The 18,325-nt window shown below is 42.5% G+C and overlaps 1 protein-coding gene and 1 long non-coding RNA gene across 4 annotated transcripts in view; both read left to right on the top strand.

Moving 5' to 3' along the window:
* The window catches only part of LOC119167148 (tectonin beta-propeller repeat-containing protein 2), a 65,717-nt gene extending 55,308 nt beyond the window's left edge, over positions 1 to 10,409 (top strand). For both annotated transcript variants that reach the window (XM_075867010.1, XM_037418584.2), the window contains one exon: positions 3,304 to 10,409. In XM_075867010.1, coding sequence (XP_075723125.1) covers positions 3,304 to 3,464 — 161 coding nt within the window. In that variant the 3' untranslated portion in view covers positions 3,465 to 10,409. The remainder of the gene's footprint in view (positions 1 to 3,303) is intronic.
* Positions 10,410 to 13,812: 3,403 nt separating this feature from the next.
* LOC142765052 (uncharacterized) overlaps positions 13,813 to 18,325 on the top strand; it is a 31,627-nt gene continuing 27,114 nt past the window's right edge. The window contains exon 1 of one of the 2 annotated variants that reach the window (XR_012884040.1): positions 13,813 to 14,129. This is a non-coding gene — a long non-coding RNA (uncharacterized LOC142765052). The remainder of the gene's footprint in view (positions 14,130 to 18,325) is intronic. The other variant, XR_012884041.1, reaches the window with a different exon arrangement.

The raw sequence follows: 18,325 nt of genomic DNA, 5'->3' as shown, positions 1-18,325 counted from the left end.
AAAAATTATTTCTGATCAAAGAAATAACCGTTTTGACATCTGGTTTGCTTTAGCCTCTGGGATGAACCTTTTAAAAGAAACATGTTTTGAAAACTAACTTTTTAAATTGCGAGTGACCATAATGACCCATAAGAAATTATCTAATTATAATGTGAAAATTCTTTTTTTGATGGCATATTTTAAATCTGTTTACAGATTTGAAATCTCCATTCAATGATACACATGCATGGTAGTTTTCATGGCAGTAGGATAATAAATAACAAATCTTTTTTTTGAGACCCTTGTCCCCCCTTAATGAATGACAAATGTGTATTCGTGAAGGTGATAATCACTAAAAAAGCAGTATTTGCTGGGAAAATGCAAAGAAGGGCGAAAAAACACAAGTGACTGGGAAATTGTAGAAGAGACTCCACGAAAAAAAGAAGCCCATATCCACTTATTACAAGTGGAACTGGCAACTCTGAGTCAGAGGTAGAATATTTCGGGCATGCACAAAAAGAAGCAACTCCTTGTAAAGTGACCCCTTTTCAAGTTTGCAGTTGGATCTGTATGCTTATCATTGCCTTCTTTGCCTCGTTTTATTTTTCTTTAAGCAACGAAAATTATCCATGACTGAAGTGTTTCTTTGCACATGTCGTAAAACAAGCTACAGTCTAATCTCATTATAATGAAGTCCGCTACAACGAAATTCCCACCACAACTAATGATTTTCAATTCTCTGTCAGCCATCCATAGAAAACTATGTGAAAACCATAGAGTTTCTCACAAAGTTACCTAGAGGGAAATCTGACGCTAGTGAGCTGCCGGATGCAAAGGAATGCCGGGATATATGAGCTTCAAACTTGACTTGGATTTGTATACCTTGAAGACTTACTTGTCTGGCTTCACGTTAAAATGGTTGACTTCTTACTAAAAGAACACGTAATAAGCTGTTTATTTCTTGTCATTGCACAGAAATGTGTTTTATTTAACACTACAACCTTCTGCGTCGATGTACAATTTTACGAAGCGTAAGAAGTAACCAACGGCAGCTAAACTTGGCAGGAAGACGACAAAGTGAGCGTTCCCTCCACCGCTTTATGTCGTCTGTTTCTTTCTTTCGCCGTTTGGTTGTGCCATCAAGGTGAGTGGACTTTTATTTTAGAATATAATATCGTTGAATGGGATCCGCTTGTTTTAGAGAATCTTTATTCACGCCCTCGTATTTGCTTTTTACCCGAAGCCTTGCTCAACACTAGCCTACAAAGCCTCGCAGACACATTCCCAGCACTCCAACGGGGGCCCCTTAAGAAATTCACATAGACAGTGACGCGACATTTTCCTATGGTTATTTTTGTGAGAAACTATATGGTGAAAACTGTTTTGTCACAACGAATACTTTTTCTGGATACTTCTACTTCAAAGAAATTTTCGTGAGTACTACTCCATAAGGAAAAGGAACTTGCCTGGGATTGCGACGAAATTCTGCTACCAACTCGGCCATTTCTCGATGGCTCATGACATCCAAAGCGCACGGCCACATCACGGCCATAGTGCCTTCATCGAAGGCATGCTTTCTGCCACCACACGCACATCCCGCTAAATTTATGGCCATTGAGATGCTCGGCAACAGATCGCCCATCCATACCTTGATGCTGCCGGGGGGTGTGATGCAGGTGGGGGCCGTGGCGGAATCGCGATCTTCAAGAACTCCTGCCATTTGTTTTTGACGTCGCTCTCAAAACAAAACTACTGCTCATCGTCTCTAGCTCTGCAATCGTGAATGACAACCACAGCATTATGAAGGTGCACACGCAAGTAGCGCGCACCTAATCACAATGTAACTACATTCTGCTGCGACTGCTGCGAACAGAAATTTTGTCGTGTCGAACCCGATCATGGGCGACCATAAAATATGTGCAGCTAGTGTGCACTGACACAACCCAGTATTTCTTTCATAACAATTCGAACAAAGATAGCAACGATGCAGTTCGTCATGTGCGGGGCCAGCACAGCATGCACAGATTAAAAACGGAACTACTGTTTGCTGCAAACTCTGCACAAAAAACCGTGGTCACTATCGTCGTGTTGATCGATAGCGAATACAATCGGAAGGTGTAAAGCTACCACAGCCATAGATTAAAGGTAATAAAGTCATAAAACGACACGAAGCCTTACGACTTTCCTGTCACTCGCTTATGGCCACAGTATTGTAGAGCTTCGGCACTTTCAGTTGAAGTTTTCAGTTGGTTTCTAGTGAACCTTTGGCATGCTCGTTCGCGGAGCTGCACACTTGAAATGCCCCAAGGGTCGTCTGAATATTGCATTTGCTTCTGTATAACCCATTCCTGCATCTAACGGGTCCCTGACTGCAAACTGTGGGAGGCCGGATAAGCCATCTTCCTTGATTTGCTTAGAGGTTGTGTTGTGGAGCCAACTCGTGCACCAAAATTGCAGGATATTTTGCACCTGCACTTCATCTCCCAATTTTCTGTATGTTTTGATCGCGTAATACACAAGAAAACACATTCACTCTGTGTGCGGCCAGGTATGCCTGAGTTAGCGAGAGCACTTGCTGGGACCTAAGGACAAGTCACGATCATCAGATCTTATGAAATTCTGTGGTGTATAGATGAAATTTTGGTACAAAAAGTTATTTCAGGTGTCCCATCAATTTTGTTGTAGAGAGATTTGACTGTATGTCAGGGGGAGTCTTTTTTTTATAGGTTATTTATAAATTAATGCTTGTTTTGCTTGTGCCTATTAAGCTGTCTCATGTTTTTCACTCTCAATTTTTCAGCTAATGTAGATGTCTGCTTCTTTGGCAGTCAAAATATCTCGTAACAAAGCAGCATCTTGCATAAGAATGCAGTAGACTCTCAATAAATTGAAAATAAAGGGAACAAGAAAGTATGTTCTGTTGAACAGCTGTTTCATTTACTGAGAGTTGAACAGGGGTGCAGAATTCAGATTCAAAATAAGTCCCATCAGAGCTGGTTGTTTAATTCAAGCAGCGTTTTCATTTGATTTTCATTTAATGGCAGTCTACTGTAGTTCCGTTGTAGATGTATATATTCATTACTCTGTAAAACTGGTAAAACAGTCTTTGATTGCTTCGTTAGATTCATTGTATCTAGAGTTACCTGTACAGGGTAAGTAAAAAATCTTTTTATTGGGCAGTTTTTTGTCTGATTCGAATGTTGTTTTTTGCATTCAAAAGGGGAAAGCTTGAGTTTCTGTTGACTGTATAGTAGCGAGCAGAATTTCGACATAGGGGTTTATAGGGCATTGCGGCTCGTCTGACACTCCTGTTTTGCGGCGCAGTGTCTGTTGATGACCGGCTGTGGGCGGTCGCTGCCGATGGCTCGGCGCTGCAGCTGTCCACCTTTGAGCTGCCATCGCGCATCAGTGAAATGGACACGTTAGGCCTCGCCGCATCTGCTGAAAAGACCGACGCTGACATGGACGGATGGGAGCTCGTCTGATGTATTTCACCTAGACTACCGTACTTCTTTTTCGGGCATTTCCACAACTCCGTCCGTCTTGCACATACATAATCATTCCGCTCAGTTTTCTTTTGTTTTTACTTTCTTTCTCTTTACACACTTTTCAGAGCTGGCATTACCATTAGTGGCATTAAACACATAATGCTCGTTAGTTGATGCTGATGCTATAGCGTGTATAAATGTGATGATGTACAGTGGCCGTCAAATGTTTGCAGGAGCGAGGTTTTGCGAGACTGCCAAATTTAATTCCTGGCTTAGGGTGCAGCAAGTACAATGCTGGTGCACATAGTAAATCTTGAATTATATGCTGCATGCCTCGGGCTCCGGAAATATTCGGGTTCTTCGCGGATCCTACACCTCAAGAGCATTTGACGAGCAACTGCAGTACGTATTTGCGTTGAAGCATGTGAACGTATACGCTTTGCGTAAGCCTTACAACGTTAATCTGGCACTATAAGTTGGCTTCTCATATGTAGGCCGTGTATATATTCTGCAAGATTCCCACTTGAGGAGCTTTGTCACGCCTTAATGCGGTGTTTATGGGAAGTATACGAATAGGTTAACTGATCGTGTTTACAACAGCATGTTATTATGTAGGCCTAAGAGATGCATGTTTTACACTTACGTACGTGTCTTTACGTCTGCCCAGCATTATGGTAGTTGTGCATATTTTTGCGAATGCTTTTCACAGTTTTACCTATGTTCCTTGAGCATTTCCAGGTGGCATCTTATATATGGCACACTTATTTATTTTCTTGTTAAGCACTGACATCACGACAAAGGTGTGGTTGTGGAGCTGTAACACCGAAATGTGTTGTCTTGTTTTTGCTTGCACTGCTTTCATTGCTGGCTCTTTGAAGTGCACCTGTATTTGTGTTACGTTTAAACGCAAGAGTTAGGAACAACTGAAGTGAATTTTGCTTGTTCAAATGCTAAGTGAATGTTGAGTACCTATACAGCTCACCGTTTACGCAAACATTCGTGTGGAATGTTCGGATGATGAAATGACGAAGGCGATGCAATAACATTCGTTGCTGATTGAAGAAGGCCAGTGAACTATTTCACGTCCTTCCTTTGCTTTACACCTCAAAGTATTAAGTTGAAGAAACTTATGAATGCATGCTCATCAGTGTGTATTGGGGATGAAAATGTTCTCCCTGGTGAAATAACTTTATTGAAAACCTTGGCGGGACATTCTTTTATAAATCAATGTATTGATTAAGGAGGCAAAGTATTCATATACAAATACTTTACTGTAGTAACCATTTTATATGAATCACAAAGAAAATTATGCATCTGTAATTGTTTGATACAAATAAAAGTGTACTGCCTAGTGTAATAACTTTTATAAAAAAATCGTCGCATGAAGCTAAAGTGGTTGCTTGGGCGTGTTGGTATGACATAGTTGAAAAAGCAAGCAGCGGGGAAAACGAGAGACCAGACAAAGAAGTGCTCTGTATGTGTACTTCTTCATCTGGTCTCTTGTTTTTTCAACTTCACATGAAGTTCTTTAGGTGGTGTGATGAGCTTAAGAAAGGGAAGAGTGCATATATTGATAATGTAACCCTGTTACACAAAATACAAGTGCCTGCAGTTTTTATGTGCATTTTGTTGAACAGGAGTTGTTGACTTTGATCAAGAAACATTTCATGTCAAACAGCACACTGTATAGTTTGTGTTTATCAAACCTCATCAGGTGAATTTCCCGGAATCCTCTTGATGTGTACTAGGGTATGTCACAGGTACAAAAAAAAAATGTGCAGTTTCTATACTACTCTAAAGTGAGCTTAGACTTGATTAGCAGTCGCAGTGGTTTAAGTTACAAACTTCAAAGACTTGTTCATTATATGGACACTATTATATCAAGGACTAGTTCATTATATGCACATGGGAAGTAGCAGTGTCATGCAAAAACAATTGCCTGTGTTACATGATCACTGATAGTTCTCAAGGAACATATACGGCTTTGAATTATTATGCAAACCGATGTGTACTGAAAGCCAGACAGTGTAGAAGTGCATTCTTTAATTTGCTATTTATTGCATGGCTCATTATCATAATGTACCAAAAAATCGTTTCATAGTTTGGCTTCACGAACTTAAAGGGGCCCTGAAACACTTTTTTGAGCAACCATGGAATTAATTCAATGTAAAAGCCTATTACCTCACAAATTAAACGCTGAAAAATTGTAAGAACCTGTCCAGTACGAGCGGAGTTATAAAGATTTGCCACACGCTGCAATCGCATCCGCTCTTCTCTCGTCCCGACAAAAGCGCTGGAACCTAAGCAAGAACAGACGGGAGGGGCAAACAAAAAAAGTCACTCGCGCCTCCTGACCTTGAGCACTTTCTTTTTTTTTTCTTCAAATGAGTGACTTTTTCAGTGCGATTACGTGCGCACGCATGGACAAGTGACAGCCTTTTGCGGCGACCTCTGTAACAACTGAGCGTGCCATGTTCAATTCAGCCAGTGACCGATGGATGTGCTTACTACGTGTGATTTTTCGTCTTACTCCATGATTTAAAAAAAAAAAGCTATCTTTAGCTGACTTTAATAATTTATTGTCAATTCCATGCCGCAGGCTGCGCTATAATATTTGGCTCACGTGTTGTCGGGAGCCTCTACAACCGGTCGGCAGCATTTTCTGACCATGCTGAAAAAGTGTTGCAGGGCCCCTTTAAGCCGCAGTAATATAGGCTGCAGTTTTTTCGCACGACTGCGTCGTTCATCTAGTTTCCGCTACATATTGCATGTACTTGCACAGATAAAGGGTGCATCTTTAGTTGGAAACCCATTGATTCAAGAAAATTGGAGCAGTCCAACTTCGCAATAAGTGTACTAGCAATGCTATGAGAGTGTTTGGTATCTCGAAAGCATTCAGGCTAGGGTGGCACCCGTTACTTTCGGTAGACAGACAAACATTTCACAAATACAGAAAGTAGTGTTCTGTGTTTATTGAGAGAAATGTTGGCGCAGACCGTTGTCACTTTGCAGTGTAATGATCCCTATGATACATTTTTACGCCTGCACAATGTTACTTCCACAATGTTTACTGGTAAGTTAGATCAAAAAGAGATGTTGCAGGGATTGCTGTAGGAATGTAGCATAAAGTTTTGTAGTATTTTTTTTAATACTATTGTAGATATGATTAGCCATTAATATGTATGAATCATATTTACTACCCTAGCATTGTAAAGAAAAAGAATGCATAGCATCTAGTTGCCTTAGAACAGTAAGATCGTAAATATAGAATCATGGCTTGATATAAGGAGCATAGATATAGCAAACGATTTCGTATAACAAACATGGAAATGAAGTTTGGGCTGTAAAGATTTGGTTTTCTTGTCGAATATGATTGTCTACTACAAAACTTGGCCATATTAGCCATTGTATGACTGCTGCTAACTTGTAGATTCTTGAAACTCGAGGTAGGCTGTGAAGTTTACTCCTGTTGTTTTGCTACTGCGCCTTAAAAAACATCGAATTGCACCCTTACGTCTCCTCTTGTGCGTCGACTCTATTTCGATAGCCATTATTGTGATAGCAAAGCAGCGCTTTTGCTTCGAATGAAGCTTTGTTTCAGAGTTGAAGTATGCAGTTAGAGATATTCTGTGCATAGTCACTCGCTTTATTTGTCATTCTCGTAAATGTACGGGCTGCACCGACGTGTGCTGAAGCATAGGAATAATCAAAACTCGATATAATGAATCTGGTTATAACTAAGTATCAGTTATGATGCAGTAAATAAAGAATAGTCTTGCAATAGATAGTGATAGGAATATGCCTTTATATAACGAATTTTTAGACATTACAAACTTATTTCTGTGTTAGATCCAACTTTGTTATAATGAGGTTTGACTTTATTTCAAAAACAAAAGTTGCATTTGCAAGATCTCCATTGTATGTTAACAATGTATTGTGGAGTTTTTCTTCTTTTTTTAGTGTAACAACCTGACTGTTGCATCCCAGTAATGTACATTGCACAACCTTTATTGAATGCACAAAATAAGCTGTGTTTGAACTGCGAGTTGTTTGTATTGAGTGAGGAAAAGTGAGTTTCTGTTCTTTGAACAGTAAACTAAGGAACAACAAATTTTATTGCTTAAGGGAGACAAGGATATTGAAGGGGGTAAAAAAATGTGCGTGCTGCTTTTAATGTGTACATCACCATTTGCAATTAAAGTAATTGGGGCTTGTATAATTGCAAATCTTGTGAAAAGTTATGGCACCTCTTGATTGGCCTACGTTGACTGCGCTATGGCTACTCTTACATTGTGAAACAATGCCAAAAAAGACAGGACACTAGAGATTGAGAGAAACGAGTGTTGACTAACAACTACGATGAACTGGCCCAACTAATCACGTTTCGGCTAATTGTAGTTTGTTGACCAGGCACTGTCGGTGTCAAATTTTTTCTGTCAATGGTTTCACAAAAATGACAGAATATCTGCACAGTCCTGGCAATCAGTTTTAGTCAGTGGAACACAGCATTAGCCACATGGTATTCAGCCATGATTCAATTTCAAAGTGATTTAATGTGAATTTTTCTACATGAATACTGCTTTTCAATGTGCTAGAAGTATTTCAATTATATCCAAACGTTAAGTACATTCTAGCAATAGTCATAGCAACATTGCATTCTTGTTGTCATGGTTTCTGTCATGGTTTCTTTTCATGTTCATCATCCGTCACTATGATGTACCGACAGGCGCAATCATCTGCTGTTGTGAGCACAAGTGAGCACAATATGGTTGGTAATTGAAGGGAAAGTTTTTTCTAGAGCGGACTGCTTTACCAGACTTGTGGCGTATGGGTTTTAAAGCAGGCCACATTGTTGGGTCACTATGCTCGTCTGTTGCGAATGTCTCTATCACTGTTTAGGAACTATAATTAAGCGAAGCACTGCATGCATTGAAAAGTCACTTTAAAATAACATGTGTACACTTTGTTCCATAGTACTCAGCTATGATTTGAAAAGTGGCAATGCATAGCGAAATCCAAAGTATCTTGCCTTTATTTTGTGGCACATTGCTAGCGAATTGTCGTTTAAGACCTAATGGCCATCACTGCAAACAACAAAATTACCAGAATTCCCTCTGCCAACTACCTCACCAACACGAGCTGTGTTGCTTCATATAAGCAGTTATTCTTAATTTGCAATTCTTCAACCAAACCAAAATTGCATTCTCGTGTTTTGGAAATGTGCCATTATTTAGCTTGTGTCACTACACTCTGTTTATGACCTGTACATCCAGTGCACCGTAAAGGGGGTTTGTTTTTATTCTTAACATATTTGAGATTATAGAACGAAACAGTTGAGAGGTAAATGTATGCAATACTGGTGTTGCTACTATGCATATGGTGTTGTTTCTCCTGTAGGCTCCGAGATCATTCTTTCTACCTCTAGGATGGCTGCGTCGGTAGCGACAGATATCGGCATATGTTAACTTGCCATGTTCTTCTGTGCAACTGTGATGCAGCACAACAATCTTCATATTGCACCATGTTTAAAACACATCACTGTTTGGCACTGCCATGTGTGCTACTGTTGTCGATGTCTTTGTTGTTCTGATGTTTCATCAATAATGTAGTGATTGGACCTTTTGAATGCCACTATGCGTAAAAAATAGTAATAATATTAGAAAGTAACTGTTAATGTCCATAAATTTAGTCTGGCACGGCTGCAGGTGCAGAGCAAAGCCCCAGAATACTATATTATCACGCGTGTTAGATATGGGACTAAATGGCTTTTTGTAGCTATTGTAACACCACTAATGCCCTCTGGTTTCGACCATGATGTGGCTTATGTATGAAATCACGCAAACTCTTTTACGAGTTTCAAGTCAGCTGATGTAAAACACTTGTCTGTACACTAGCTCAGCTTGGGCCACTTGTAACAGTTAACAGCGAGTTTTCTTGTCACTTGCTACTTGATGGCGTTGGGCTTTGTTGGGAAGTTGCGTCTTAGGGGCAACCTCCACTTTGTTCTTGTGCTATGAAACGCAGTTTGGAGGGCTGCATATTATACACATGGAAAACACAGCAAAGCAGTGCACTTCGCTTTGGTGTGTCAAATGTGTGCGAGTTATCTTCGAGCTGCCAATCTCGTAGTGCGAGGTTGCCTGGGTTACCATAAGTGGCATTGTCACTGACATCAGTATTCACTTTTTGTCTGCCAGCATCTTTCGAAACCTATGTAATGAACTTGCATGTAGTCGTATTCTAGGTCACCAATTAATAAGAAAAGCTTAGTAAACAATTTTATGGATCCAGAATATGCATAATCATGTGGCAACTGCTATGCAATACAGCCCGTCTGCAAGCAATGTGCGCGTATTTCTCACACACAGATTTGACATTCCACCCTGCTGTGTAAACAAAGTAAACTTGTTATTAATTCGTACTTCTTGTACAAGAAGCCTATATTTTGAGGGGAAGCTTTGCCTCCAACCAAGCTCCTGTTATTTTTTTATTCAAGTACTCGTCAACTGCAGAAATTTTCCCACTAAAATTTGCGCTCAACTGATTATAATGATGTGCACTGTATTTAAAAGAGAAAACCACATGCCAATTTCTGCAAGATGCAGAATTTGCATTTTTGACCTCAAGCTTATCCAAATGCATCAGTTGCCAAAGAAAAATGAAAGGGTAAATTGAGAAAACTATTAGGCAGTGCTCACGAATCCGAAACTTTGAGACGAAAACACGTGCGCTTTGCCTAGTAAACCTAATGAGGTTCGGTGTTTTGAAAGCCGAGTAAGAGTGTTTCTCGGTTGCCGCGTATGAGGCCTAAGCTAGGAGCTTCTGTGGTAAATTTTCCCCGTACTTTACGGCCTTTTTGGCCCTTCACATGTTGGGCTCTGTGAAGGGCACTTTTTCGTTTCAATCATGTACAATAAAAACGCACTGTTATCTCCTGAATAATTCTCGTTTTTGTCTTTTTATAAAGGTACGAAGCTAGTGCATGATCTCGGCAAGCCCCTTTCGTCGGTGTAAACAAAGAAAAGCCGGCACTCGTGTGTCGCTGATGAAAGGAGTTTATTCGGGGTACGCACCCGGCGCGCTCCTCGAAATCCCTCTCTCTTTAGTACCCCCTCCCCCACTCTTCCTTCGCGGCGCTCTTGGGGGAGGGTAACGTTCACACGGTCGAACACGGGCGCAGGGAGATGACCTCCAGCCATCCCGATCCACTCTCGTTTCGTTGCAGCAAACGCGCGTAAATCCATAGATTTTCCCCAGAAGAACAGGAGAAAATCTAGGGACTTTGAGCATGCTGAAAGCTACACTACACAGGGAAGGGGGACGACAGGGGAGTTAAATATAGTTGTAGCCTCTAACATGTCTCAAACCCACTTAAATAGATCCGTCCCTTCTTCTGCGCGCGTCATCACCATGAATTTTTTTTTCTTCAAACGGGTGGCTTACCTTCCAGTGGGACAGTGGGCACGTGGCGACATTCCGCGGCGACCACGATAACTATTCAGTTCACGATGCTCAAATCAGCCCATGGACGTGGACCCCGGGTTCATGACGCGGTCATGGCATCATTTGTCGATAGACGAGGGAACGCGGCTGGCTGCGAATTCATTGCGAATTTCGGGCCGCGTGTGGTGCCATAACGTTTGGTTCACGTGTTTTCAGGAGCCTGGACTACCGATCGGTTTTCTGACCATGCTGAAGAAATCGCAGGGCCTCTTTATCTTGTTAATCGTGCGCGTTTAGTAGACGCTCGCTGTCCAAGTGACCTGCAACGGCTGGCGCCCACCGCACGATGTAGGAGGTGCTGACGTATGTGCTTCCGATGTGAAAACCCCACCCAAGCCAGCCGAGACACGTCCAGGCGCGATGTGAAGGTTATCACGCAAGCATCGACCAAGAACCACAACAGCGCCACGTCCCAGAATACCCCTAGAGAAGAGGGGGTGGTATCGCGCAAGCTTCACTTTATGTGCGAAGCTCCTCAGGGTCGAGCATGTGTTTTCCGTGAGTCGGCGTGACACGCTATGGATATCCATATGGATATCTATACAGATGTCCATATCTATATGGGTATCCATATGGATACTCATACGGATATTCATATCCTATGGATAGCCATATGAATATCCATATGAACATCTCAACACAGTATGCGCATTGGGATTAACATCTTTGTATATGCTGTTCACACGTGTTGTCACGTCTTTGCATGGTCGAGTGGGCATCGTACATGGGTTAATGAACCTCCGGAGCTTCGGCCTTTTTTCTCCCTGCCTCTAATTTCATGTGAAACGGTAATAAAAAAAGCGAATACTATACGCCGGCTTAACATTGTTTTTTTAAAACGTCCTTTTATTTCTCCCACTCAGCAAAAAAGAAAAAAATGGGCATTTATTATAGAAGAGAGGCCATCTAACGTCTCGTTGGTCAGAGTCACTTGGTTTAATTGGCTACATTGCGCCAATATGGCTACTTAGCTACTTTTTAAGTATACTTTCTTGTTCTCTCGATTTTAACTAAATTATCAATATCTAATGTTGTCACACCCGCTGCCGTTCGAGCTTATGGCGAAAACACAAAGCGGCCAAAGCTGGTTTCCAACTCCTAGAATTGCATTTGGCACTTACCTGCATTGCAGAAACGTGAGGACTTTTGGATATGGAGCGGGGACTCGGAAAGAAATGCTGCATGATGCCTCAATTTGCAGACCACCTATATTCTTAAATGCGACTTTGAACTCTAATTGAATATGAATAGAGCAATGGAAAACTCTCCACATTCAGGGCGCTCCGCCAACATTGACATTAGAAATCGTATACCCGACAAACTAACTGCCTACATCATTTCAAAATGTTACTTGTGGATTGTGACTTGGGAATATATAAGCTACTCGATCTGGGCATTGCGGAAAACATTAATGCGATAATGGCATTTTATGCTTCAAAGCACCCCAAGAAAGATCCGGTCATCTGAGTTCTCACTTGCTAACACCGAAGCAGAAAGCTTACTTCTTAAGTTGTCCAAAAATACAGAAAATATTTTCTTCCACTTTCAAGTAAAAGAAAGGCGCTTGAAGTTCAGGAATAACTATTGTAATGTTCTGTGTAACTTAAAAGAAAGAGTATTTGATGCATTTGACAAGACATGGGAAGGAAACTGTTAAAAATGAGCGGGCTACTCGCTAAGACGTTTGTTCCCCGCTACGCCATCGTGGCTCCGTAGGATGACCCTCCGGTGTTGCCCCGTAAGGGCGATTGAGCGCCGCCTCCGGATATTATTAAAGTTCTTTGCCTGCCTGCTTGGCTGTCTTTGTTTACATTCTCGCCTTTATTTGTCTGTTCATTTCTCCTTCTCGCTTGTTCTATCTTTCTTCCTTTTTTGTTTTCTCTAATTCTCACCTCCACTTTCTGTATATCTCTTTCTCTTATTTCTTTCTATTTTGTGTCCTTTTGCGGCTGTTTCTTTATCTAGCGTGCAGTCTCCCTGTTTGCCTTTGTGTCGTTTTATTTCTTCCCCACATTTTTGTCCATCTCTTTCCCTTTATATATCTTCCTTTCCCTCTCACTTTTTGCTCCTTCCCTCGCCCAACGGAGTTTCTGCATCCAACGCTGGACAGATCAGTGCGCTTGTTCTGGAAGTGAAGCGTGGGACGAAGAGGATGAAGACGACGAAGCGAGCGCGCTCCTGTTCTTGATGATGATAGTTTATTGTTCGCTCTTCACTGGCCAACGGACGGCCTAAACTGTTCCACTGTTAAAAATGCGCTTCCGCGCTGGTCCCGTAGTTGTCCAGGATGGGAGGGCAACGTGGTAGTACCAATATAGTGGTCTTTAGGGCATGGAGAAGTGCCACAAGGCAGTTTTGGTCACCCCACACACTTTTGCTCTCTCGCACCGTGAGCTAAGAGCATTTCAAGTCCCCAGCGAAAGAGAAAAAAAAAATGGCCCCGTATGTGCATGTTTCGCTGCAAACGTCGTCGAAAGAAGACAGTCTTGCTTCTGGAGAGAGGGAACAAAACGTTTATTTGATGTTCTGTCGCGAGAAAATTAGCGAGTGAGATTCTGGAGGCAGTGCTTCGATGCGCGCAGCGGAGGCGAACGAGCGCATCGAGGCACTCTACAGTGTTAGTATGGTTCCTAGAATATTCTAAGGACCATAGTGTTAGAGAGCCTTCATGTGTGCGCCCACTCTACAGTGTTAGGGAGCCTAAATGTGCGCGCCGAGGCTATACGGTGTTACAGCTTTATATGGTGTGAGACATGAGCGCCATCTGGCAGTTACCTTTAAAAAAACGAAATGATGGCCTTTGATATGACAAGCGCGAGAGCGTCTACTCGTCGTTCAGAATCCGTACCTAGGAAGAGGATTTCTGGGGATTTTCTTATCTAGGGACTTCCAATGGTAGAGCTGTTACGTCACAGCGGAGCTTTTTGGAACACCGCTTCGCCGGCCGGTGAGGCGAGCTGGCGCCTTGCTCGAGCTAGTTTGAGCGATTGGGAGGTACCTTTCTTACACCGTGCTTTGTCTCCGCGAATCTTGCAGCTTCCGTGTCGACAACTTAGTACACAAACCACTGACCCGTGACGATTTCGTCAACATCGTGGTGACTGTATTTGCTCGATCGACAGCCGTCGCAGGCTGCATTCCGCTGCCTTGCCACAACAGGTAAGCAGTCGTCTCTATTATTTGTAGTTGTACTCTGCCCGGCTGGTCGATATCCCATGTTTGATAGTCAGAAATGCCTGTCCATATCAGACGGCGTGATAATATAGAGCCATGCTGCCGGGATTTGAGAACACTTTCCCAGAGGCTTCCCATGCAGATAAGCACAAAAGTGCTAAATTCTCTGGCACCTGTTATAGCATCCTGAAAAGTTGTGTAACTTTCTCCGGGTCGTCCTCTAATTACGCTGATATGCTAGAATTACGAATTTAAATTGTTTCGCGTTGGCCTTTTGGGATTGAGTGAATAACGCTGGTGTAATTTTAATGACCTGAAATGCTTAGGTTGAAACATACATATGCACGCTTTTGTGGAACTGCGATTAGTTCCTATAAAAAAAAATTGCTTCAAGTGCGTTAAGAGATACTGCAACGTGCGCGCCCGTCTAGGAGGCTATAGTGTGTAGATTGCAAGGCGATGGGTAGGTGGCGCAACGGTGTCGTCTTAGCAAAGCGTAGAAAACACTTGCCTTTTCGTGCATAGCGTTGGATTGTCAGCGTAGCGTTACAAACGCTATGGTCCTTAGAATTAATGTTTCTTCCTTGGTAGGAAGCGCAGCAACTATTACACAGAACACACAACACACAACATAAGTAAGAATTACTTATGCATGCCTTCTCTAGTATGAAGAAACACACCACATAATATTGGCGTGTTGATATTGTGCCTTAGACATGCGCAATATTTTCTTTTTATTTGACAATCGCACAAGTACGAACGCAGAAACCAAAGCAATATTAGTGGGCGCTGTGGATCTGGTTGTATTTTAGCCGTTTCGGGTATCGTTTCGGTGGGTAAGCAGACAGACAGACCAAAATTTTTGCGTCGTTAAAACTTGCAGAGGGTATACGCCCACTTGTCCGCCTACTGTGCCACCTGTGGTTGCACCCCAAAATTTCGCCGCATGACCATCGTTTTCAGTCTCACTGAGTCTCGCATAAGAGAAATAGCGGAAGTCTTCGCTATCAGCAAAAAATGACGACGCTCCTGTTAGTGCACCGCCCGTTGCATTACTATATTGTGAACTGACGCACTCGAAAAAAAAAAAGAACTTAATGATGTTACATATGTAGTCTTTTTTCACGTGCATAGGCTGCGCGCGCATGTTTCATTTTCTTTCCTTCCTTTACTTTTCCGTTTCGCTTGAATAAAGCAATCAGTTGTCAGCCAGCGCTCTGGTTGTTCAGATATTTGTGATTCGTCTCTGCACTGTTGCACGACGAATTCAAGCCAACTGGCCCAACTCTCCATTTTTCTACGCACGCCACACTCCTGCGAAGACCGCGGACACTCACACTTCTCTTGCCCACAATTTTGTTGACTGTAATGTACATGCTATGCTTTATCGCCTTAGACACTGCGCCGTGCTCCCTACCAGGCTGCAGAAATTAGGTGCCCTTTTCCTCTTCTAACCACTACCACCACCACCTTCCCCCTCATCCTACCCTTATTTTCCTTTCCAGCCCCCTTGCTCAGGGGCGTAGGCTATCGTTTTTTACGAGGAAGGGGGGCGGGAGCACGACCAGGATCAGTCGCCATTTTGTGGCACTGCATTTGGCAACCGTCTGACGGGAGCACGGACGCGTGGGCTTTCCCGACGTCGCAAACACGATTTAGCTTTCATATTCGATTCTATTTCGCAGGAAATTTGTAAACTAGTTTTATCGGAAGAAAGGTGCGTGTTAGATTCCAGTAAATGCGCCACTTTACCGGCTTCTATAGTCTCTGCTGATGTCGAGTTAATGCAAATGCAGCCCAAAACATTTAAATGTTTAAACGCCGTCTCTTCGCCTTCCTACAGGAATATAGCTTGTCCTCGCCACCTATTTTTTTTTAAAGCACGCGCACAATGTCGACATTAAGCGTTGAACCTATCAACATTTCGCACTTGTCGGCTACGCGTTATCGTCGAGTGCGCTGTACGCAACACAAAAAGGAAAGTGATTGATTGATATGTGGCGTTTAACGTCCCAAAACCACCATATGTATATTAGAGACGCCGTAGTGAAGGGCTCCGGAAATTTCGACCACCTGGGGTTCTTTTAACGTGCACCCAAATCTGCGCACACGGGCCCACAGCATTTCCGCATCCATCGAAAAAAAAAGTCAAGTGAAATCAATTTGTCATGCACGATAGCCATGCAAGACATGGAAGAACAGGCTGCATGACAAAAAGCAGTGCAGGAGACAATCCACATCTGATGTTTTGCGTACATAGAGCAATCTAGGGTATGTAACGTCATTAAGTCACTGGAATCACTGTTCATGCGTCACGAAGTGCTTCAGAAAGGAAAGAAATGACAGGAAAAAAATATTGCACTCGTTTTTCTTTTTGTATTTTCGGAGCCTGGCGAGATGGCAAATGTTGCTGATTGATTGCTGGCGAATATCTGCCATGCGATGGCTAAATTGATGACAAGTGCGGACTAGTGTTGGCTTCGAACACTGAAGTAGTCAGGAGAAGATGTAGGGAATCCAACCCCCCCCCCCCCCTCCGAAATTATTCGGTATTGTGTTTTTATGTTTCACACGCCCACATAAAACGAACGCATGCATGAACACAAATGATGTCTAAAAAAACGTCCTGTATCACTCTACCCCCCCCCCCCCTCTTTCCTTCTGCAGAAAAAAAAAAAAAACTCCAGGTTACACCACGGGCTTAAAATGTCGGATAATGTCAGTTACCTGCTGTTATAAAGCAACAGTTCCAGTGACACTATCGAACAGTAACACTATCCAGTGATTCAAGTGACACTATTGAACACATACGCACGCAAGTAACTGTGTGGCCCTTTGATGATTTCTATAGCCGTGTACTGCCAAAAAAAAAAAGCACAGTTTTGCTGCAATGGCGAGGTAGTGAATGTCATAGCAATATATTGGAATTTTATACCAAGTAAGGCTGGTAGGGTATATGTCATATTCGATTAGTTGTTTAAGTCTACAGAACGCTGCATGAAGGTTTACGGCAGATCCAGAGAACGAAATGGTTTTCCCGCTGACCGTCTCAATGCGAAGTGAACGGTGAGATCACACAACGTACAAGGGTATGAGCCGTGCTGTGAATTTCTGTATTGATAGCGCGCGCGACCAAGTCAACTTGATCAACGTTCGCAGTTGCTGCCCGAGCGACGCAGCATACCTACCGGAATCCACGCTCCTTCATCCGAGGGAGCCGGTCTGCGCATTTCGTCTCTGCTTCAACCCGGCTGCAGCTTTCGCAAGCTTTCTCTCGCAGAGAGAGAATTCTGGGTCAATGGCCGAGCCTATCCTCAGCCTGAAGGGATTTGAAAGCTTTGCTACGCTTTTTGCAGACAACTGGCCTCGGACACAGACTTTAGTGTCTTATACTCTTTGATGTTGCTTTTCCTCTGTCGCTTTTTTTGTATTTTATCTCTCTCTCTCTCTCTATCTATCTATCTATCTATCTATCTATCTATCTATCTATCTATCTATCTATCTATCTATCTATCTATCTATCTATCTATCTATCTATCTATCTATCTATCTATCTATCTATCTATCTATCTATCTATCTATCTATCTATCTATCTATCTATCTATCTATCTATCTATCTATCTATCTATCTATCTATCTATCTATCTATCTATCTATCTATCTATCTATCTATCTATCTATCTATCTATCTCTGCAACATTTCTTTTTTATATCTTTTCTTCCCCTCACCCCTTTCCCCAGCACAGGGTAGCCAGCCGGTCTAAGAACTGGCTAACCTCCCTGTCCTTCCGCTTCAACTTTCCTCCTTTCTTTCACTCGCAGAACATACGACGCGTGGGGTTATGCTATCGATATTGACTTTATGCGGACCATGATGGCGATAGCAGAAATGTGCCACGAGTGTATACAAAAATCGCTATCACACTAAAAAAAAAGAAAGCCCCCCCACCCTTCTTACACATACCGCAGACAGGACGTTCCAATGATGCAGTGTCCACATTCTCTCGTTTACATAAACAGCGCACAGACAACACAGACAATGGGGAGGACGGACGACAGTGGCAGTTCTATCGTTTCTTTCGTTTGTGCACCTTGCGCGCTTTTTACGCCGAGAGGAATGCATACTAACTAGTCGAAATGTTAATTTCGTTGGCCTACACATTGAACCGAGTTGCGTGAT

The sequence above is a fragment of the Rhipicephalus microplus genome, chromosome 6 (genome assembly GCF_043290135.1).
Source record: "Rhipicephalus microplus isolate Deutch F79 chromosome 6, USDA_Rmic, whole genome shotgun sequence".
Classification (NCBI taxonomy): domain Eukaryota; kingdom Metazoa; phylum Arthropoda; class Arachnida; order Ixodida; family Ixodidae; genus Rhipicephalus; species Rhipicephalus microplus.
Note: the sequence above shows the minus strand (reverse complement) of the source record. Positions and strands in the feature narration are given on the sequence as shown.